The 22,831-nt window shown below is 48.0% G+C and overlaps 1 protein-coding gene across 1 annotated transcript in view; it reads left to right on the top strand.

Moving 5' to 3' along the window:
* Positions 1–22,831, top strand: part of ccdc150 (coiled-coil domain containing 150) — a 92,293-nt gene that overhangs the window by 47,117 nt on the left and 22,345 nt on the right. Inside the window, exons 20-21 of the mRNA XM_067995338.1 lie at positions 961–1,130; positions 6,581–6,707. Coding sequence (XP_067851439.1) covers positions 961–1,130; positions 6,581–6,707 — 297 coding nt within the window. The remainder of the gene's footprint in view (positions 1–960; positions 1,131–6,580; positions 6,708–22,831) is intronic.

Here is a 22,831-nt window from a genome sequence, read left to right as displayed (position 1 = left end):
CCCACCAGGTACATGGTTCATACTCCTGCGACTCGGCCAACGTTGTCTACCTCATACGTTGCAGGAAAGGATGCCCCGGAGCATGGTACATTGGCGAGACCATGCAGACACTGCGACAACGGATGAACGGACACCGCGCAACAATCGCCAGAGAGGAGGGTTCCCTCCCAGTCGGGGAACACTTCAGCAGTCAAGGACATTCAGCCACCGATCTTCGGGTAAGCGTTATCCAAGGCGGCCTTCGAGACACACGACAACGCAAAATCGTCGAGCAGAAATTGAATAGCCAAGTTCCACACCCATGAGGACGGCCTCAACCGGGATCTCGGGTTCATGTCACGCTACACATAACCCCACCAGCGAAAAAAGAGTTATCTGTTTTTAATACAACTGGTCATTCTCTCTTTCTCTTCCTTTCGGATGTTTCTCTCTCTCTCTCTCCCTCTCTCTCTGTCTTTGGGTTCGGACCGTTTGTATATTCAGTAGTCCTGTATGTACTGTCTCTCTGTCTGATTGCCTTGACAACGGGCAGTTGGAAAGATTATCTGTAATCACCAGGCATTGTTCTCTGACTATATACGTGGTAACCTTCAAGGAATCCCACACTGACCTGACGAAGGAGAAAGCCTCCGAAAGCTTGTGATTTTCAAATAAAACTGTTGGACTATAACATGGTGGTGTAAGATTCCTTACATTTGTCCACCCCAGTCCATCACCGGCATCTCCACATCAAACTTTATGATGTGTTACATGAGATGACTTGCCCAATTTAGAAAAATAGCACCTTGCCTAAAACCAAGTTGGGATTAGAAACTCCCTGTCCATGGTGCATTTGTTGGTGGAGGTTGGAATTTAGACATAAATCTCCCTGTCTGTGGCATGTAGCATTATTAAATAAATAATTTACTTACAAAGATAATTTTGAAGTGATCTGACAGTGATTTCTTATTGTCAATTAAGGTGACGCCACTCCATAAAGCACTGGAGGTTGCAAGGCAAGATAATAAGAAATTAGCATGCAGCTTGGAACAGACTTTGCATGCAAGCAATACTTTACAGATTAAACTAAATCGATTACAGGATGAATTGGAAAATAAAGAACACCAGCAACAGCAACTTCTGCACAGCAGGTCAGACCCAGAGGGTGCAGTTATAAGTAGATATTCATACATAAAATGTTTCCTAATTAAAAGGAATAAATGTAAAATACTGAAGAAATTAAGTTCAAGAGCAGAGTGTGACTCTGGTGTTCCAGATAGTTGCCAGTTTCATGGTTGTTTCCTATCTCATTATGTGTAATACTGTTTTTAACATTATTTCCCTATAGTTGTGGAAGAGATTGTGTTTTACAATCCACTTTCAACTGGATTTAATGACACAGAAAAAATGAGGGGAGATTTTCCTCTTCATAGCACATGAGGAACACTCAGTCCCAGGCACTGCAAAGAGGAATTAAGAGTGGAGAACTATTGCACCAAATCTCCACCCCCACAATGCTACCACAGGATTTTTTGGGCTTCCAAAAAATAATGTAACTGGGACTGCACCTAGAGTAGGTGCAACCCAGCGAAAGCATGGTTCCCGTACCTACCCCGTTACTTTCCTTTTGGTCGGTTGATTGGGCATCCAAGCAGGGGAGTGCCAAACAAACCTGGTGTTGAGGGTTGCACCAGGACCCCTACAGACTGGAAGAACTGTGTGGGATCTCAGAGAAACCCAAAGATTGAAGGAGTTATGTTTGCTACAGCTACTTTTTGTCTTTGCCTATTCCCCTCCGCCACCCCCCCCAGCCCAGATAATCATTGTACCTCTCTAGAAAGCCCCAATGCCAACAGCGAGGAGCACAACTGCCGGCCTCACCTGTTTCCATACCACTAACCCTTGCCCCACAATCCTAGGGCAAGACCCTGTGCTCGGTGCGCACCTGGGCCATGCAAACGTAGCACCTGTTGGGCACTCAGCAGGAGCTCTGAAAGGAAAGTTGGACCAATATTGTTTTAATAAAAAAAGACTTCAACCAATCTAATATCTAGTTATTTTTCTGGAACATTATAGCTCTGATTAATAGATAATGACCACAAGACTTAAAGCATTTACGATCAAACGAATTAAGAGCCACGAGTAGGCCGTTAGGCCCTTCAAGCCTGCTCTGCCATTTGATAAGATCATGGCTGATCTGATTGTAACCTCAACCCTACTTTCCCATCTACCTACTATAACCTTTGACTCCCTTGTTAATTAGGAATCTTATCTAACTCAGCCTTAAAAGTATTCAATGACCCTGCCTCCACCGCTCTCTGGGGAAGGGAGTTCCACAGACTCACAACCCTCTGAAAGAAAAAAAATTCTCCTCATCTCCATCTTAAATGGGAGACCCCTTATTTTTAAACTGAGGCCCCTAGCTCTAGTCTCTCCCACAAGGGGAAACATCCCCTCAGCATCTACCCCCTCTAGTCCCCTCAGGATCTTATATGTTTCATTAAGATCACCTCTCATTCTTCTAAATTCCAACATATACAGGCCCAACTTGTTCAGCCTTTCCTCATAAGATAACCCCCTCATCCCAAGAATCAGTCGAGTGAACCTTCTCTGAACTGCCTCCAAAGCAATTATGTCTTTTCTTAAATAAGGAGACCAAAATTGCACACAGTATTCTAGATGTGGTCTCACCAATGCCCTGTACAACTGTAGCAAAACATCTCTACTTTTATATTCCATTCCCCTTGCAATAAATGACAACATTCCATTTGTCTTCCTAATCATTTGCTGTACCTGCATACTAACTTTTTGTGATTCATGTACTAGGACACCCAGATCCCTCTGTACCTCAGAGTTCTGCAATCTCTTTCCATTTAAATAATATACTGCTTTTCTATTCCTCCTGCCAAAGTGGACAAGTTCACATTTTCCCACATTATACTCCATCTGCCAATTTTTTTGCCCACTCACTTAACCTATCTCTATCCCTTTGCAGCCTCCTATGTCCTCTTCACAACTTACTTTCCTACCTACCTCTGTATCATCAGCAAATCTAGCAACCATGCATTCGGTCCCTTCATCCAAGTCATTGATATAGATTGTAAATAGTTGAGGCCCACGCACTGATCCCTGTGGCACTCCACTCATTACATCTTGTCAACCTGAAAATGACCTATTTATGCCTACTCTCTGTTTCCTGTTAGCATGGATAAAGCATTGGTCAGCTAATGTTACCGACTACACCATGAGCTCTTATTTTGTGTAGTAGCCTTTGATGTGGCACTTTGTCAAAAGCCTTCTGGAAATCCAAGTACACCACATCCACAGGATCCCCTTTATCCACGTTGCTTGTTACTTCCTCAAAGAACCCTAATAAATTAGTCAAACACGATTTCCCTTTCACAAAGCCGTGTTGACTCTGCCCATGGTTGCATTGAGATTTTCTAAGTGCCCTGCTATAACCCCCTTAGTAATAGATGCTAACATTTTTCCTATAACAGATGTTAAGCTAACTGGCCTGTAGTTTCCTGCTTTCTGTCTCCCTCCTTTCTTGAATAGAGGAGTTACATTCGCTATTTTCCAATCTGATGGGACCCTTCCAGAATCTAGGGAATTTTGGAAAATTAATACCAATGCATCTACTATCTCTGCAGCCACTTCTTTTAAGTCCCTAGGATGAAGTCGGTCAGGGCCTGGGGACTTGTCAGCTTTTAGTTCTAATATTTTTTTCAGAACCCTTTCCCAGGTGATTGTAAATGTTTTAAGTTCCTCCCTCCCTTTCACCTCTTGATTCACAATTATTTCTGGCATGTTGTTTGTATCCTCTACAGTGAAGATGGACGCAAGATATTTGTTCGATTCATCCCTATTCTCCATTATTAATTCCCCAGACTCACACTCTGGAGGACCAACGCTCACTCTACTTACTCTTTTCCTTTTTAAATATCTCTTTTTATATTTCTAGCTAGCTTTCTCTCGTACTCTAATTTCTCCCTCATTATTCTTTTAGTCATTCTTTGCTATTTTTTTATATTCTGTCCAATCTTCTGACCTGCCACTAATCTTCATGGAATTGTATGCTTTTTCTTTCAATTTGATGCTATCTTTAACTTCCTTAGTTAGCCACGGATGGTACACCCTTCCCCTAGAGTTTTTCTTTCTCACTGGAATGTATCTTTGTTGAGTGTTATGAACTATCTCATTAATGTCTGCCACTGCATCTCTACTGACATATCCCTTAACCTAAGTTCCCAGTTCACTTTAGCCAGCTCTGTCTTCATGCCCTCATAATTGCCCTTATTTAAGTTTAAAACATTAGTCTTAGACTTACTCTTCTCTCCCTCAAACTGAATGTGAAATTCAATCATATTGTGATCACTGCTACCTAGAGGCTCCTTTATAATGAAGTCATTAATTAATCCTGTCTCATTACACATTATCAGATCTAGAATAGCCTGCTCTCTGGTTGGCTCTAGAACGTGCTACTCTCAGAAACTGTCCTCGTCCTCATGTTGAATCTCTCCACTACCTCAGTCTACTCTAACCCTGTAATTTTGTCCAGCCTTCTGACCTCTCCTGCACCTTTCGGTCCTCTGACTCTGACTCGGATCTTTTGTTTAAGGCCATCCAATCACCCAGCATTCATGGTGGAGATTTCAGCCACCTTGACTGTCATCTCTGGAATTCTGTGACTCTACTTCTCTCATCAGCTTTTAAAAACGATTCAAAACCCAACTTATTGACCATATTTTCATTCACCTGCCCTAACTCTCGCACCATGGCTGAAAGCCCAATTTTTAGTCTATTCATTTAATTTTATTTATTTTCCCCTTCTTTACCAAACTTTGTAAAGTGCCATAGGATGTTTTCTACGTTAAAGATGCTATATAAACAAATGTTGATTTTGCAATCCTTTGACGCTAGTAGTACACCAGAGTACAAAACTATTTTTCATTATACAACTTACCGGGAGATTTTTTTAAAAGTAAAAATAAGAATTTTTAAAAATTCATCTCCCATTTCCCCACACTGAAATGGTACTAAAAGTCATCTTCATAATTCATGATGGAAATGATGCTGGCCTTTCTCCTATAATATTTACCCTCTGGGCAGAGACACATGGTTGGGAGGGGGGGATATTTCTGCCAAATGATATTGATGTCAGTGAAGGGTTTGGAGGCAAACAGAGCTTAACATGTGTCAGTAGAATTGGTCTTGACTATTCTTTTGCTTCAGTTCCAAAAAGAATCATAGGAATGTTTAGTATTTGTGCTTATTTACAGGGGATTTTTTTTACTTGTTCTTGTGATGTGGGTAACACATGGGAGACCAATAAACGGCCTTATTTATTGCTCATCCCTAGTTGCCCTGGGAAGGTGATGGTGGACCTTTTCCTTGAAGCACGGCAGTTCTAGTGTTGATGGTGCTTCCACGATGATGATAGATAGGGAATTCTGGGTTTTTGACGATTAAGGAATGGTGGTATTTGTCCAAGTCAGAATGGTGTGTGACTTGGAGAGAAATTTGGAGGCGATGGTTTTCCTATGATCTTGCTGCTCTTGTCCTTCTTGATGGTAGATATCACTGAGTTGTGAGGTGGTGTCAAAGTAAACCTGCTGGGTTGCTGCTGTGCATCCTGTAGATAGCACATACTCTAGCCACAATCTGCCAGTGGTGGAGGGGGTGGATATTGTGTCCAATAGCAAGGGTATTGATCAAGCAGACTGCTCTGTCCTGGGTGGTGTTGAGCTTCTTGAATGTAGTTGCAGCTGCACTCATCCAGGTGAGTGGTGAGTATTCCATCACACTCTTAACTTGAGCTTTATAGATGGTGAAGAGGCTTTGAGGGGTCAGGAGGTGATCCACTCAGCCATTGCCCTGTTCTATCTATCATTTTGTTGGTATGACTAGTCTAGTTAAGTTTCTGTCAGTGATGACCCCCAGGATGTTGATTGTGAGGGCTTGGTGATAGTGTTGCCATTGGAGTTCTGGGGAGGTGGTTGAGCTTTTTCCTGTTGGAGATGGTCATTGCCTGGCATTTATGTGGCAAGAATGTTACCTGTCACTCGTCAGCCCAAGCCTGGATGTTGTCCAGATCCTGCTGTAGACTGGCATAAGCAGCTTCATAAGTTATGATAGAGCTGAACAGTGTGGGATCATCAGTGAACAGCTCAACTCCTGACTTTATGATGGAGGGAAGATCATTGCTGAAGCAGCTGAAGATACATGGGCTGAGGATACTGCCCTAAGAAACTGCAGCAGCAATGTTCTGGGGCTGTGATGATTGGCCTTCAACATCCATGACCGTCAGCTATGAGTCCGGCCATTGGAGGGTTTTCTCCTTGACTCTCATTGACCTGGGCGCTTTGGCGCCATACGCAGTCTAATGCTGCCTTGAGGTCAATAGCAGTTCTCTCGCCTCTCCTCAGCCATTCGGCTCGTGTCCATTCCTGCATCAAGGTTTATATTGGGCAGAGCTGCTACAATTTTGAAATTTATTATCTTTGTAACTTAAATGCGATGATAATGACTGTGTATAAATTACACTTAACTGAATTCTGTTGCTTTATTGTTCATCCTGCCTACCATAAAAATTCTGCAGGAAACAAGATGTTGAGGAAGCTAAAATAGAGTCCAAAATGTTCACTGAACAGATTGAAGAGCTGAAAAAACAGTTCCAAAATGAGAGAGAGATTGCAAGGAAGGCCAGTCAGAAGGAAATAATGGAAGTAAGTCTAACCATCTTTCCACCCTTCCTGAAATAAGATAAAACTACCCCAAGACACGGACTGTACAAAACTGGTGGCGAGTAAAGCAATTTGTGAAGGTGTATAAAATCTTTAATTACAAATTGATAGTAATAAGGTACTTTCAGTCATAAGTACTGAAATATAACTTTTATTTGTCTAAATTTTTTGATAAATTGGAACGTTCAAAACTTCTGTTGGAAAATAGTGATCAAGTTCAAATGGATAACAAATTGACATGTTCAGACATATTGGGGGTTAAATGAGATAAGGCCTGAATTCCGGCACGGGCATCATGGTCCGTGATTAGCCCACGCCCGATGCTTCCGATGCAGGCAGCACGTTAGATTTTAAAGGCAGCCTGCACCATATATATAAGTGCAAAATTATAAGATACTGGTCCGAATGGAGATCAGACATCGCACGTGTAAGACACAGATGCAGGTCCCATACCTATGTTTACAAACTGATGAGTTATGTTAAAACATTGAATAAAGTTGTACACTACTAAATCCACATCCTCCAATCTGCACGCTGGACCTCACCAATCTGCCGACCTGAGTTTGTACCATGCCTGCAAGAGAGCATGCACCAAAGGTTCTCTGCGGATGCATTGGAGACCTTGGCACAAGAGATGGACAGAAGGAGGGGCATCCTATATTTGCAGGGGGGCAAGAGGCCCTTCAGCCATATCAAGAGGCAATTGGGGACGAAGTCAATGCCAGGAGCATAGCATCACGAACATGGCTGCAGTGCAGGAAGAAGTTCAGTGCTTTGACACGAGTGGTCAAGATGAGTGAGGTCAACTGTCAAGTGGCGTCTCCTACCAACTGCACCACTAGCCGCATCCATTGCTGCATGCACTACACCACCCCCCCCATCACCCACCTACCAACAAATTCTTTCAATCAGTACCCAACTCTTCCAATCAGATGCATCCTCTCACTCTCACACATTGCCACTGTTTCAAGCCGCACACGCACAACTCATAGGTCACACACACTGGCAGCTATTCAACCATGACAGGCACATCACCCAGACATCCTGCAGGACACTCACCAACACACGTCCTGCTTTCTCGCAGGAGAAGGTGGCGCATGGCAGGAGACAGCGTGGCAGTGGCATTTAGCCCCACAAGCCTGTTCATTGAGATCATGGTTGATCTGTGACCTAACCCCATATACCCGCCTTAGCCCCATATCCCTTAATACCTTTGGTTAACAAAAATCCATCAATCTCAGACTTAAAATGAACAATTGAGCCAGCTCCAACTACCGTTTGCAAAACAGCGTTCCAAACTTCTCTCACCCTTTGCGTGTGGAAGCATTTCCTAACTTCACTCCTGCAAGTCCTGGCTCTGAATGTTAGACTATGTCCCCTAGTCTTAGCATTCAAGTATAGGAGAGTTCCAAAAATTGGTACAACTGCATCAGCAGCCAGAAGCAACAATCCAGCAACTAACCTGTAAATCCTGCATGGTCCCTTCAAATAGCGCTGGTGGATCCTCCAGACCATCTAAGACATGTTCAGATGGTCGTGGTTAAGATAGTGGGCTCGATTTTCGGGTGAAGGAGCGGGTGCGTTGGGGTCGGGGGGCTCCGAAAATCGCTGAAATCCCGAGAGGGTCCGGAGGCCAGCTCTAACCCGCTGACTTCTGGGTTCCCCAGTGACTCATTCAGGTGCACGGACCTCCCGAATGCGGAAGTCCCACCGGCAATTAAAGCCGGCGGGATGATACTATGCATAGTTTGTCAGCTAGTTGAAGTACTTGAACTACTTGATTGACTCAACATTTTGGCAGGGGTGCGATTTTGAAGCATCCTCAGTGAGGTTCCCGTGCTGTGGGAAACACTCCCTATTGCAGTAGACATGTTTCAGCCAGCAGCCAGTGGGAGATGCAAATGCTTATTTGACAGGTGGGGAGAAACGTCATTTATGTCAGCAAACCACTCTGTCACTTCAGACAAAGTTTTGGCTGCAAGACCTTTGTGTTTTCACTCAAAATTCTTACTTTCCACCCAAAACTCTGCTTTTCAAACATATTTAACTACTTTGCGGACCCCCTCAAACTCACACTATTAGGATGGGGGGCGCCATGGCTGCATTCACCACTACATCCGAGGACATCACCAGCCTCTCCAGACACGGCATCCACCTACGCCACTTGGAGCTCCACAACACAGTGCCGCACCACAGGCACCTGCACGAGCACAGAGGGCAACAACAGAGAGAGCGATGTTGCAGGAGGCACTACCCTCGCCATAGGGTCTACAGACCGGGGCTCAGCTTCCTGGACCGCTCTGAGGAGCAGTGCATTCAGAGGCTCAGAGTCAGTCGCCAGGTAGTCGTAGACATCTACAGCCTCCTTCATGCTGAACTGCTCCCAGCTGGGCCGAGCAGCATCTCCTTACCTGTCGCTGTCAACGTCACCACTGCCCTCAACTTCTTCGCCTCCGGATCATTCCAGGGTGCCACCGGGGACATCGCCGGGGTCTCACAGTTGTCTGCACACAAGTGCGTAAGGCAGTTCACCGATGGCTTGTTTCTCAGGGCCTCGCAATACGACAACTTCCCCATGGACGACCTCAGCCAGGCGGAGAGGGCAGTGGGATTCCATGCTGTGGCTGGCTTCTCATGGGTGCAGGGTGTAATCGATCACATCCATATAGCAATACGAGCACCTCCACACGAGCCAGGACTGTTCACCAACAGGAAGGGTGTCACTCCATCAACACTAAGCTCGTTTGTGACCACCGCAAGAGATTCCTTCACATGATGGTCAGATACCCTGGCTGCTGCCCCGATTCCTTCATCCTCTGGGAATCCAACATCCTGCCCCTCCTCCACGCACCAAACGCCCGTAAGGGCTGGCTCCTCGGGGACAAGGTATACCCCCTGCACACGTGGCTCATGACACCTCTGAGGAACCCCATCACCGAGCAACAGCGTCGATATAATGACAGCCACATCGCTACCAGGTCTACGATTGAGCATGCTATAGGGCTGCTCAAGATGCGCTTCAGGTGCCTTGATCATTCTGGGGGAGCGCTTCAATACGCACCATACAGAGTGGGACGCATTATAGTCCTGTGTTGTGCCCTGCACAACATGGCACAACAGAGAGGGGTGCTGCTTGAGGAGGCCCCATCCACATCTGCCACCTACATTGTGGAGGAGGAGGAGGTGGAGGAGGAGTAGGAGCAACCCTTGGGCAGAACAGCGGCTCACCTGGCTGCTCGTGACGCCAGGGAGTCACTGAACTGTGAACGGTTCTCCTAAGATTAGACAGTGTGAAGAGTTCAGTCATCACACCACCTCGATAGAGCAGCGCCTTCACCAGCGTCGTCGTCCCCCGCCCCCCCCCCCCCCCCCCCCCCCGGCACAAAACAGTCCTGCAACTACACATACACCCACTGTAGAGTGACCCACTTGGTGGCATCAAGTGTGGGCGCTCATGGTGAACCTCATGAAAGGGCCTTATTACAGAAGCCAGTGTGAGTTTAACAAAATGCAAATATAAATAAAAAACATGATCAACCGTCAAACACCTTTGTGCATCTCCTTTGTACTTACAAAACCTTCGCCTTTCGCTTCCGACTACTACTACGTGGTGCATCCCCTGTGGCTGCAGCAGAGGTAGTGACCGGTTGTTCTTGTTCATGCCCTGACCGAGTAGATGTTTTGGGCCTACGCCCTCTGGGTTTTGTTGGCCGTGAGGGCCCCTCCAAAGACTGCTCCACCTGCCCTGTGCAGGGGCAGACTCAGCCACCTGGAGAGGAGGCAGCATTGCGGGTACTGGTTGAGAGGGGGGCAACGGGTGAGACATGGGAGTGCTTTGAGTGGCGTCTCCACTTACATGTCCCCTTTCGCCATCATCCCTCCCCTGGGCCAGGCCCACACCACTCCTACCACTCTGCTGGACGACAGTTTGGAGGACATGTGTGAAGCGTTGTAAGGCCAGTGCTAGTGTATCTACCTGCCTATTTAAGGCGGCAGAATGTTGTTCAGTTTTAGTTCGAACGGCCGTTGTCAGGGCCTGAATGGACTCATTTGTGAGCCGTGCTTGTAGTGCCAGGGAGGCAAGCCTTCCATCCATCGCAGACGTTCCCGCACTTACCCACGGCAGTATGTCAGAGATGCCCGCACATCCCTGTGACACTATCTCAGAGATTCCCTCCCGTACCTGAGCCACCATTCCACTCATGCAGGAGTTGGACTCCTCCATCCTCTGCGGTATTATGGAGAGTGCGCGTGGCACATGTTCCAGCACCTTGCAAATGTGCTGCTGCCCCTCGATCATTCTCTTTTTAAAGGATGGCCCCCAGGGTTCAGCATCTGTGTCCAGCTGAGCAGAGCCTGGAAAGGAGTGCTCCCACTGATGTGGACTCTCCATAGCTGCCCCTGCCACCAGTGTCTGCTCGTGCTCACATGTGTGGTAACTCATCATATGCGACCCCAACTAACTGTGGACTAGGACCCACCGAAGTGTCAGTATCTGCGCTGGTGGATGACTCGCTCGGATGTGACAGTGCCCCCTCAGAGGCTGGCAGGTCCTCTGAGGAATCGCCCTCTGCCATCACAGCGGTCACTGAAGGCCCTGTAAGACAACAGAAGGCAATATTAAGCATGAACACAGATGTGTCATGTTGCGATGAGCGTACTGAGGTGTTGAAGATGGCGAGGCATGTTAACATCAATTCATATTGTGTGTGCTGAATGTTAAAGTTCTGTCACCAGATGTTTGTCGGTTGCCAGTCTCAGTGTCCCCGACGGACAGGCACTCGAGGGTGCGGCTCAGCTCCAGCGCTTCCTGCTCACTGTCTGTGAGGACGATGATTTGTTGCAGCCCCCTTCCGGTCCTCGCCCTCTCCTGTGCATTCTGTGCTCTCTTCTCCTATAAGGGGACAAATTACAGACGCGTGAGTGAGTGATGGTGACGTGGCCAACCGATGAATGCATTGGCTTGGGTGTGGCTAACCATGAAGGAGATGCATCAGAGGGTGAATATGAGACAGAGCCATGACATTGTATGAGGATTGGGTTGAGTGGTAGTGGTGGGGTGACTAATGGGGAGGTGAGGAAGTGCAGTTAAGTTGAGGATGAGCCTTAAGTGGGTGTGAGGAGTGATGTGATAGAGTAGTGTTGGCAGTGCAGAATGAGTTGGGGGGGTGGGGGCGGTGCTTTGGAAGATGGAATGTAGGAGAATGAGTAAGTGTACTCACTTTGGCTGACCTAGTTAGATCATTGAAGTGCTTCCTGCACTGGGTCCAGGTGCGGGAGATGTTGCTGCTGCTGGTGACCTCCTCTGCCACCTCAAGCCAGGCCTTCTTGGTGGCAGAGGCAGGCTACTTCCTCCTGTCCGCCGGGTAGAAGACATCCCTCCTCCTCCTCACCCCATCCAGTAGTACCTGGAGTGAGGCATCGCTAAATCTAGGAGCAACCTTTCCCGTGTGCTGCTCCATTGTGCTGTGTGGGTGTTTACTCCAAGAGCAGCCATTGGAGGACTGCTTCTTTAAATAGAACTCCTCCAGCTGACAGACTGTGATGCGGGGGCGCAGTCCGCCCGCTGTGCAGCTTTCGGATGGCAAACCCGGAAGCCATGTTAAGTGGCTCCATTTGACCTGCGATCACGTGGGAAACGGACAGATTTTATTGGGCGGGCACCCACGCGTCCAATCGCACCCCGCCCCCGCTGCCATCTCACCTCCCCGCTAATATCGGGGCCAGTGTGTTGGCTGCTGCGTTAAATGCCAAAATGGTGTCTATCCCTTTAAATCAGCGTTGCACACTGATCTAACGTATATTCTCCTTACTTTACATGCAGCCGGCGTTTGTTATCTGCGCCTGTGCGAACCCCTTTACCAAGATGGCGTCCGGCGCACGTCACACTAGAAGCATGCCTGCGAATTCCGGACGCCATTTTGGAACTTCAGGAGGCCGCTTCGCGCCTATACAACAGGCGCTACATGGCCGAATTTCTAGCCTATTATTTATTGGAGTTACAGTGAGTAAGGCTGAACATTTAGAAGGTAGCTTTGTACAGCTGGCTGCATGCTGATACAAGCATAGATTATTTAGAAAAAAGTAATAAATTGGAATAAAACTGATTTTTATGGGATAAGAATGGAACTAGGGAAAATAAACTGGAAAAAATTACTGACAAACAAAGAAATGGAAAAGCAGTGGGAAACATTTAAAACGGTGATCAATAGAATCCAGGAGAAATATATACCACTAAAAACAAGAACAAACTAGCCAGTAATGGTACACCATGGATGAATAAAGAAGTACAGTCAAAATTGAAACTAAAGAAAAAGGCATACACTAAGTACATAGACAACAAAGGAGAGGATGACAAAAGAGAATACAAAAAGGTTAGGAAAGAAGTCAAAAAAAATCAGGAAGGCAACGAGAAACTACAAAATTAATTTATCAAGGAATATAAAAAGAAATAGTAAAGAATTCTACAGCCACATAAATAACAAAAGAAAAATAAGGATAGGATAGGGCTACTAAGGGATACACACGATGAACTCGAAATGGCAAAAATATTAAATAATTACTTTGCCTCAGTATTTACCAGGGAGACTAACATGGTGTGCATGACCTTAGAAGAAGAGACATTTAAGATAGAAAGGGGGGAGATAATTGATAAATTAATCAAACTCAGAGGGGATAAAACCCCTGGTCCGGATGGATTGTGTCAGCACATATTAAAAGAAGTTAGGGAAGTAGACTCATGACTAAGGTCAAAGCATGTGGAGTTGGGACAAGTAGCAGAATGGATAGCAAGCTGGCTACAAAACAGAAAAAGGGGTTAAAGCTGGCTACTCAGACAGGCAAAAGGTGGGAAGTGGTGTACCACAAGGATCGGTGCTTGGACCACTGTTGTTCACCATTTACATAAATTATTTGGACTCGGGTATCGGAAGTACAATTTCAAAATTTGCGGATGACACCAAATTGGGGGAGTATAATTAATAATGAGGAGGACTGCGACAAATACAGGAAGACATAAAAAAACTTGCAGAATGGGCGTGTAATAGCAAATGAATTTCAATATAGAAAAGTGTGAGGTATTACATTTTGGTAGGAAGATCAAGGGGGCCACATACTGCTTGGATAATATGAGTCTAAATGGGGCAGAGGAACAGAGGGATCTGGGGCTGCAGATACACAAATTACTAAAAGTAGCAAAGCAGGTTAATAAGCAAAAAAAAAGCAAACTAAGCACTGGGGTTCATTTCCAGAGGGATAGAATTGAAAAGCCGAGAAGTTATGTTAAACTTGTATAGAACCTTGGTTAGACCACACTTGGAGTACTGTGAACTGTTCTTGTCTCCATATTCGAGAGATAGAAGCACTGGAGAAAGTGCAAAAAAAGATTTACTAGGATGATGCCAGAACTGAGAGGCATACCTATCAGGAAAGATTAAACGGGCTGGAGCTCTTTTCTCTAGAAAAGAGAAGACTGAGGGATGACCTGATAGAGGTCTTTAGATTATGAAAGGGTTTGATAGGGTAGACGTATAGAAGATGCTTCCACTTGTGGGGGAGACCAGAACTAGGGGCCATAAATGTAAGAGAGTCACTGATAAATCCAAAAGGGAATTCAGGAGAATCTTCTTTACCCCGAGAGTGGTGAGAATGTGAAACTTGCCACTACAAGGAGTAGTTGAGGCGACTAGCATTGATGCATTTAAGGGGAAGCTAGATAAACACGAGGGAGAAAGGAATAGAAGGATATGCTGATAGGGTTAGAGGAAGTAGGGAGGGAGGAGGCTCGTGTGGAGCATAAACACCGGCATGGACCTGTTGGGCCGAATGGCCTGTTTCTGTGCTGTACTTTCTATACTAAAAAAAAAACTCAACTGTATACAACTTATACATACTTTGCTTAATTTTATGAGTAATTTCTATTAGCAATATAGTCAATATATTAAACAGAAGCTGAGTCAACTTGTTAAACATGGTATTTTACAAACAGTGTAAGTTATTGAAAATTCAGTTTAAAAAAGATTTAAGGGGATAGGATTCTGGCAGAGTTTTTTTTGGGGGGGGGGTTGGGGAGAGCTGTTGAAATTTGGGGCAGAACCTGGATCAGCCAGGTTTCCATCCCATTTTAGCTAAACAGAAAATCTTGATCTAGAGGACAGCAGGCATTCCTTCTGCCTGACCTCCACCCCACATCCCAGCAGCAGTTTGGGGCAAATGTCTGGGGGCAATCCTGGACTACCATGGGAATCCTGCTAAATGCGCCTCTGATGGGGCCCATTCTTGGCCTTAAGTGGACCCTAAACAACAACAACAACTTGCATTTGTATAGCGCCCATAACGTAGTAAAATGTCCAAAGGTGCTTCACAGGAGCATTATCGAACAAAATTTGACACTGAGCCACAAAAGGAGCTATTAGGACAGATGACTAAAAGCTTTGTCAAAGAGGTAGGTTTTAAGGAGCATCTTAAAGGAGGAGAGAAGTGAAGAGGTTTAGAGAGGGAATTCCAGAGCTTTAGAGCCTAGGCAGCTGAAGGCATGGCTGCCAATGGTGGAGCGATTAAAATCGGGGATGCGCAGGAGGCAAAAATTGGAGAAGCGCAGAGATCTCGGAGGGTTGTAGAGCTGGAGGAGGTGATAGAGATAGGGAGGGGCGAGGCCATGGAGGGATTTGAAAACATTGATGAGAATTTTAAAATTGAGATGTTCCCAGACCAGGAGCCAATGTAGGTCAGTCAGCACAGGGGTGATGGGGGAACAGGACTTGGTGCGAGTTAGGATACGAGCAGCAGAGTTCCGGATGAGCTCAAATTTATGGAGGGTGGAAGATGGGAGGCCAGCCAGGACAGCATTGGAATAGTTGAGTCTCGAGATAACGGGCTCGATATTACCAGGGCTGCGGGTTCGCGGCGGGGTGGCGATTGGGCGCGTGGGTAACGTGCCCGGTGAAATCAGTCTGCCCCGTGCGCGATCGCAGCCTAATTGGATCCACTTACCTGGTCTTCCGGGTTCCCCGCTGCTGAGCTGCGCGTCGGGCGGATTGCGCATGCGCAGTAAGGTCGGTCAGCTGGAGGCGCTCTATTTAAAGGGGCAGTCCTCCACTGACTGCTGCAAGAAATAGGGAAAATTATAGCATGGAGCAGCCCGGGGGAAGGCTGCTCCCAGGTTTAATGATGCCTCACTCCAGCTCTTATTGGATGGGGTGAGGAAGAGGGGGAGGACAGAGATCTTCCCCCCCCGGCAGGCGGGAGGAAGCTGCCTGCCTCTGCCACCAAGAAGGCCTGGCTCAAGGTGGCAGAGGAGGTCACCTGCACCACCAACATATCGCACACCTGCATACAGTGCAGGAGGCGCTCCAATGACCTCAGTAGGTCAGCCACAGTGAGTACACTTACTCATTCCCCTACACTCCGTCTGCCACATCACCGCCCCCACCCCATACCTCCTTCTGCACTGCCAACACTACTCTATCACATCACCCCTCACACCCACTCAAACCTCATCCTCATCTTACCTGCACTTACTCAGCTCGGCAGTACTCATCCCGCCACTACCACTCAACCCAATCCTCATACAATCTCATGGCTCTATCTCATACTCACTCTCTCGTGCATCTCTTTCATGGTCATCCTCACTCAACCTGCCACTACCTGTGCTGCAGCCACAGGGCATGCATCACATATGTGCAGTAGGCAGCGTAAGGCAAACGTGTTGTGAGCATGAAGGGGATGCACAAGGGTGTTTGAGGGTTTGTCATAGTTTTTACTTACATTTAATTTCTGACCAACTCACATCAGATATTATATTGGCACCACTACTGGTGAATCCCGTCTGGTTTGTGCAATAATGCCCTTTCCTGAGGATCACAATGAAGACCGACACCTGATGCCACCCATTGTGTCACTGCAGAGTGGGTGTAGGTGTATTTGCAGGGCTCTTTTGTGCAGACGACTGAGAGACATCGGCAATGTCCCCGGTGGCACCCTGGAAGGATGCGGAGGAGAAGTTGTTGAGGGAAGTGGTGACTTTGACAGCAACAGGTAAGAAGATGGTGCTCGGGCCAGCTGGGAGCAGCTCGGCATGAAGGAGGGTGCAGATGTCCACGACTACATAAGAACATAAGAAATAGGAGCAGGAGTAGGCCAATCGGCCCCTCGAGCCTGCTCCGCCATTCAATAAGATCATGGCTGATCTGATCCTAACCTCAAATCTAAATTCATGTCCAATTTCCTGCCTGCTCCCCGTAACCCCTAATTCCCTTTACTTCTAGGAAACTGTCTATTTCTGTTTTAAATTTATTTAATGATATAGCTTCCACAGCTTCCTGGGGCAGCAAATTCCACAGACCTACTATCCTCTGAGTGAAGAAGTTTCTCCTCATCTCAGTTTTGAAAGAGCAGCCCTTATTCTAAGATTATGCCCCCTAGTTCTAGTTTCATCCTTACCGCATCCACCCGATCAAGCCCCTTCACAATCTTATGTTTAAATAAGATCGTCTCTCATTCTTCTAAACTCCAATGAGTAGAGTCCCAATCCACTCAACCTCTCCTCATATGTCCGCCCTCTCATCCCCGGGATTAACCGAGTGAACCTTCTTTGTACTGCCTCGAGAGCAAGTATGTCTTTTCTTAAGTATGGACACCAAAACTGTATGCAGTATTCCAGGTGCGGTCTCACCAATACCTTACATAACTGCAGCAATACCTCCCTGTTTTTATATTCTATCCCCCTAGCAATAAAAGCCAACATTCCGTTGGCCTTCTTGATCACCTGCTGCACCTGCATACTAACTTTTTGATTTTCTTGCACTAGGACTCCCAGATCCCTTTGTACTGCAGTACTTTCCAGTTTCTCGCCATTAAGATAATAACTTGCTCTCTGATTTTTCCTGCCAAAGTGCATAACCTCACATTTTCCAGTATTGTATTGCATCTGCCAAATCTCCGCCCACTCACCCAGCCTGTCTATATCCCCCTGCAGGTTTTTTATGTCCTCCTCACTCTCTACTTTCCCTCCCATCTTTGTATCATCTGCAAACTTTGATATGTTACACTCGGTCCCCTCCTCCAAATCGTTAATATAGATTGTAAAGAGTTGGGGACTATATTGACAGTTGGTGGGGGGAGACCCTCACTCATTGCAGGAGGCCACTCTGTCACTTGGGACAAAGTTTGGCCTCCACCACCCTCCTCCTAACAATCAAATTCACCAACTTGCACACTTACCCCAGGGTCCAGAGACATGTATCTACCTTGCGGACCCCCTCAGATGTACATCTTCCCAACATAGATTGTAAAGACTACATGTTGAGTGACTCTGAGCCTCCGTGTGCACTGCTGCTCAGAGAGATCCAGGAAGCTGAGCCTCAGTCTGTGGACCCTGTGGCGAGGGTGGTGCCCTCTGCGATGCATCTCTCTCTGCCTTTGCCCTTCCTCCTGCTGTGCAGGTGGATATGTCACAGCACTGTGTTGTGGAGCTCCACGTGTCAGAGGTGGACGGCATGGCCGGCGAGGCTGGTGATGCTGTTCGCCCTCCGAGGAGGTCATGACTGCAGCTACGGCGGTCCCTATCCGGAAGATGTACATTTGAGGGGGTCCGCAAGGTAGATACATGTCTCTAGACCCCGGGGTAAGTGTGCAATCTCCCCTTAACCTTCTCTGCTCTACAGAGAACAATCTTATTTGGGGTGGTAATAAGGCTCTTTCTGAGTGTCAGTGCGGCGTTCAAAACATTTTAATAATGAAATCCAGAGCACTGAATTGGGTGCGCAGACCTCCATACCCAATTCTCAGACCCGTGTTGAAGTCCTGCGAGTACAGCTTCCATAGGAAATTGACACCAAGGGTCTGATTTTTGGATGGCTGTGCTGGTGCGTTGGGGGCAAGGGAGGCTCCGAAAATGGCGGAATCCCGGAGCGGGTTCGGAGCCCGGCTCCAACCTGCTCACTTCCGGCTTCCCCAATAAGGCGTTCGGGTGCGTGCGCAGCTCCTGCATGCGGGACTCCCACCAGCAATTAAAGCCGGCGGGATGATAATTTAGATAGCTATTTAGCTCGTTGAGACCTCATTGACTGGAGATTTTGGCAGGGGTGCAATTTTGAAGGATCCTCGGCGTGTTTCCTGTGCTGTGGGAAACACTCCCTGTTGGAGCAGACGTGTTTCAGCCAGCAGCCAGTGGGAGATGCAAAGGATTATTTGACAGTTGGGGGGAATACCTCATGTATTGCAGCAGGTCACTCTGTCACTTCAAAGTTTTGGCTGCAACACCTTTGTCTTTCCACTCAAAATTCTTAATTTATACCCTAAACTCTGCTGTGCAAATACATTTACCTACTTTGTGGACCCCCTCAAACTCACACCGTCAGGATGGGGGAGCGCCATAGCTGCATTCATCACTTCATCCAAGGACAAGCAACATCACCAGCCTAGCTAGGCACACTGTCCACCTCCGCCACGTGGAGCTCTAAAACACAGTGCTGCGCCACAGGCACCTGCACAATAGCACGGAGGGCAACAACAGAGAGAGCGGTGTCGCAGGAGGCACTACCCTCACTACAGGCTCTACAGGCCGAGGCTCAGCTTCCTGGACCGCTGAGGAGCAGTGCATACGGATGCTCAGAGTTAGTCGCCAGGTAGTCGTGGACATCTGCAGCCTCCTTCATGCCGAGCTGCTCCCGGCTGGCCCAAGCAGCATCTTCTTACCTGTCGCTGTCAAAGTCACCACTGCCCTCAACTTCTTCGCCTCCGGATCCTTCCAGGATGCCACCGGGGACATCGCCGGGGTCTCTTAGTCGTCTGCACACAAGTGCAATAGGCAGGTCACCGATGGCTTGTTTCGCAGGGCCTCGCACTATATCACCTTCCCCATGGATGACCTCAGCCAGACGGAGAGGGCAGTGGGATTCCATGCTGTGGCTGGCTTCCCACGGGTGCAGGATATAATCGATTGCACCCATATAGCAATATGAGCACCTCCACACGAGACAGGACTGTTCATCAACAGGAAGGGCTATCACTCCACCAACACTCAGCTCATCTGTGACCACCGCAAGAGATTCCTGCACGTATGCGCCAGATACCCTGGCAGCTGCCACGATTCCTTCATCCTCAGGGAGTCCAACATCCCGCCCCTCTTCCACGCACCCAACACCCGCAAGGGCTAGCTCCTCGGAGACAAGGGATACCCCCTGCACACATGGCTTATGACACCTCTGAGGAACCCCACCACTGAGCCACAGCGTCGATATAACGACAGCCACATTGCTACTAGATCTACAATTGAGCATGCTATAGGGCTGCTCAAGATGCGGTTCAGGTGCCTTGATCGTTCTGGGGGAGGGCTTCAATACGCACCAGACAGAGTAGGACGCATTATCGTCGTGTGTTGTGCCCTGCACAACATGGCACAACAGAGAAGGGTGCTGCTGGAAGAGGCCCCATCCACATCTGTCACCCATATTGAGGAGGAGGAGCAACCCATTGGCAGAACAGCGGCTCACCTGGCTGCTTGTGAGGCCAGGGAATTACTGATATGTGAACGGTTCTGCGAACATCAGACAGTGTGAAGAGTCCAGTCCTCACTACCTGGACAGAGGAGCGGCCACACCAGCACCCCCTCGCCCCCTGCACAGAATAGTCGTGCAACTACACATACACCCACTGTAAAAGTGACCCAATGGGTGGCATCAAGTGTGGGTGTTCATGGTGAAGCTCATGAAAGGGACTTATTACACAAGCCAGTCAAGAATAGCCAAGACGTGGCAGTAGTGGTGACAATAATAATATTTAATGTGCCATTAACAAAAATCAAATATAAATAAAAAACATGACCATCCGTCAAACACCCTTGTGCATACCCTTTGTGCTCACAAAACCTTTGCCTTACGCTTCCGACTACTCCTGTGGTTGCAGCAGAGGTTGTGGCAGGTTGCTCTTGTTCATGCCCTGACCAATTAGATGCTTTGGGCCTACTCCCTCTGGGTTTTGTTGGCCGTGAGGGCCCCTCCAAAGACTGCTCCACCTGCACCTGTGCAGGGGCAGACTCGACCAACTGGAGAGGAGGTAGCATTGCGGGTACTGGTTGAGAGGGGGGCAACGGGTGAGACGGGGAGCGCTTTGAGTGACGTCCCCACTTCCATGTCCCCTTTCGCCATCATCCCTCTCCTGGGCCAGGCCCACATCACTCCTACCACCCTGTTGGACGACAGTTTGGGGGAGATCTGTGAAGCCTTGTAAGGCCAGTTCTAGTGTATCTGCCTGCCTGTTTAAGGCAGCAGAAAGTTGCTCACCCTGAGTCCGAACGGCCGTTGTCAGGGCCTCAATGGACTCATTGGTGAGCCATGCTTGAGGCTAGCCTTCCCTCCATCGCAGACATTCCCGCACTTATCCGTGACACTATCTGAGAGATACCCTCACGTCCCTGTGACAGTATCTCAGAGATTCCCTCCTGTACCTGTACCACCATTCCACTCATGCAGGAGTTGGACTCCTCCATCCTTTGCGTGATTGTGGAGAGTGCGCGTAGCACCTGTTCCAGCACCTCGCAAATGTGCTGCTGCCCCTCGATCATTCTCCCTTTAAAGGATGGCCCCCACGGTTCAGCATCTGTGTCCAGCTGAGCAGAGCCTGGAGAAGAGTGCTCCCACCAACGCGGACTTTCCACAGCTGCCCCTGCCACCAGTGTCTGCTTGTGCTCACGTGTGTGGTGACTTACCATGTGCAACCCCAACTAACTGAGGACGGGGACCCACCGAGGTGTGTGTATCTGCGCTGGTGGATGGCTCGCTCAGATGTGACGGTGCCCCCTCAGAGGCAGGCAGGTCCTCTGAGGAATCGCCCTCCACCGTCACAGCAATCGCTGAAGGCCCTGCTATTTGCTATTGTGAGTGCTGAATGTTAAAGTTCTGTCACCAGCCGTTTGTCGGGTGGCAGTCTCGGTGTCCCCGACGGACAGACACTCGAGGGTGCGGCTCACTTCAAGAGCCTCCTGCATTGCGTCCGTGAGGACAACCTGATGTTGTGGCCCCCCCCCCCCCGATTCCGGTCTTCGCCCTCTCCCGTGCATTCTGGGCTCTCTTCTATAAGGGGAGAAAGTAGAGAGGCGTGAGTGAGGGATGGTGACGTGGCCAACTGCTGAATGCATTGGTTTGAGTGAGGCTGACCGTGAAAGAGATACATCAGAGGGTGAGTATGAGACAGAGCCATGATATTGTATGAGGATTGGGTTGAGCAGTAGTGGTGGGATGATGTGGAGATGCCAGTGATGGACTGGGGTGGACAAATGTAAGGAGTCGCACGACACCAGGTTATAGTCCAACAGCTTTATTTGAAATCACAAGCTTTCGGAGCTTTGCTTCTTTGTCAGGTGAAGTGAAGAGATGCATATAGGCACAGCATATATAGTCAGAGAACAATCCCTGGTGATTATAGATAATCTTTCTAACTGCCCATTATCACACCTCGGCAGAGAGATAATCACAGCAATCAAAGGAGTGAATGGTGTTCAAACAGGTTAGTCAGGGAAACATTACATCCAAGAATACTGAGGTGGGGTCACAAGGGTCAAATGTAGCAGATGCTGGGGTTTGTATTAAAAACAGATAACTTTTTTGCTGGAAATCTAGGGAGGTGAGTAAGTGCAGGTAAGTTGTGGATGAGCTTTGAGTGGGTGTGAGGAGTGATGTGTAAGAGTATTGTTGGCACTGCAGAATGAGTTGGGGGGTGGGGGCGGTGATGTGGAAGACGGAGTATAGGAGAATGAGTAAGTGTACTCACTTTGGCTGACCTAGTTAGGTCATTGAAGCGCTTCCTGCACTGGATCCAGGTGCCAGAGATGTTGCTTCTGCCACCTCGAGCCAGGCCGCCTTGGTGGCAGAGGCAGGCCACTTCCTCCCGTCCACCGGGTAGAAAATCTCCCTCCTCCTCCTCACCTCATCCAGTAGGATCTGGAGTGATGCATCGTTAAATCTGGGAGCCGCCATGCTGGTCTGCTCCATGCTGCACTTTTGGTTGGTTGCTGCAGGAGCAGCATTGGAGGACTGCCTCTTTAAATAGGGCTCCTCCAGCTGACAGCCTGTGATGCAGGTGCACAATCCGCCCGCTGCGCAGGTTGA

The sequence above is a fragment of the Heptranchias perlo genome, chromosome 13 (assembly GCF_035084215.1).
Source record: "Heptranchias perlo isolate sHepPer1 chromosome 13, sHepPer1.hap1, whole genome shotgun sequence".
NCBI classification, from domain to species: Eukaryota; Metazoa; Chordata; class Chondrichthyes; order Hexanchiformes; family Hexanchidae; genus Heptranchias; species Heptranchias perlo.
This window is presented reverse-complemented; position numbering and strand designations above follow the sequence as displayed.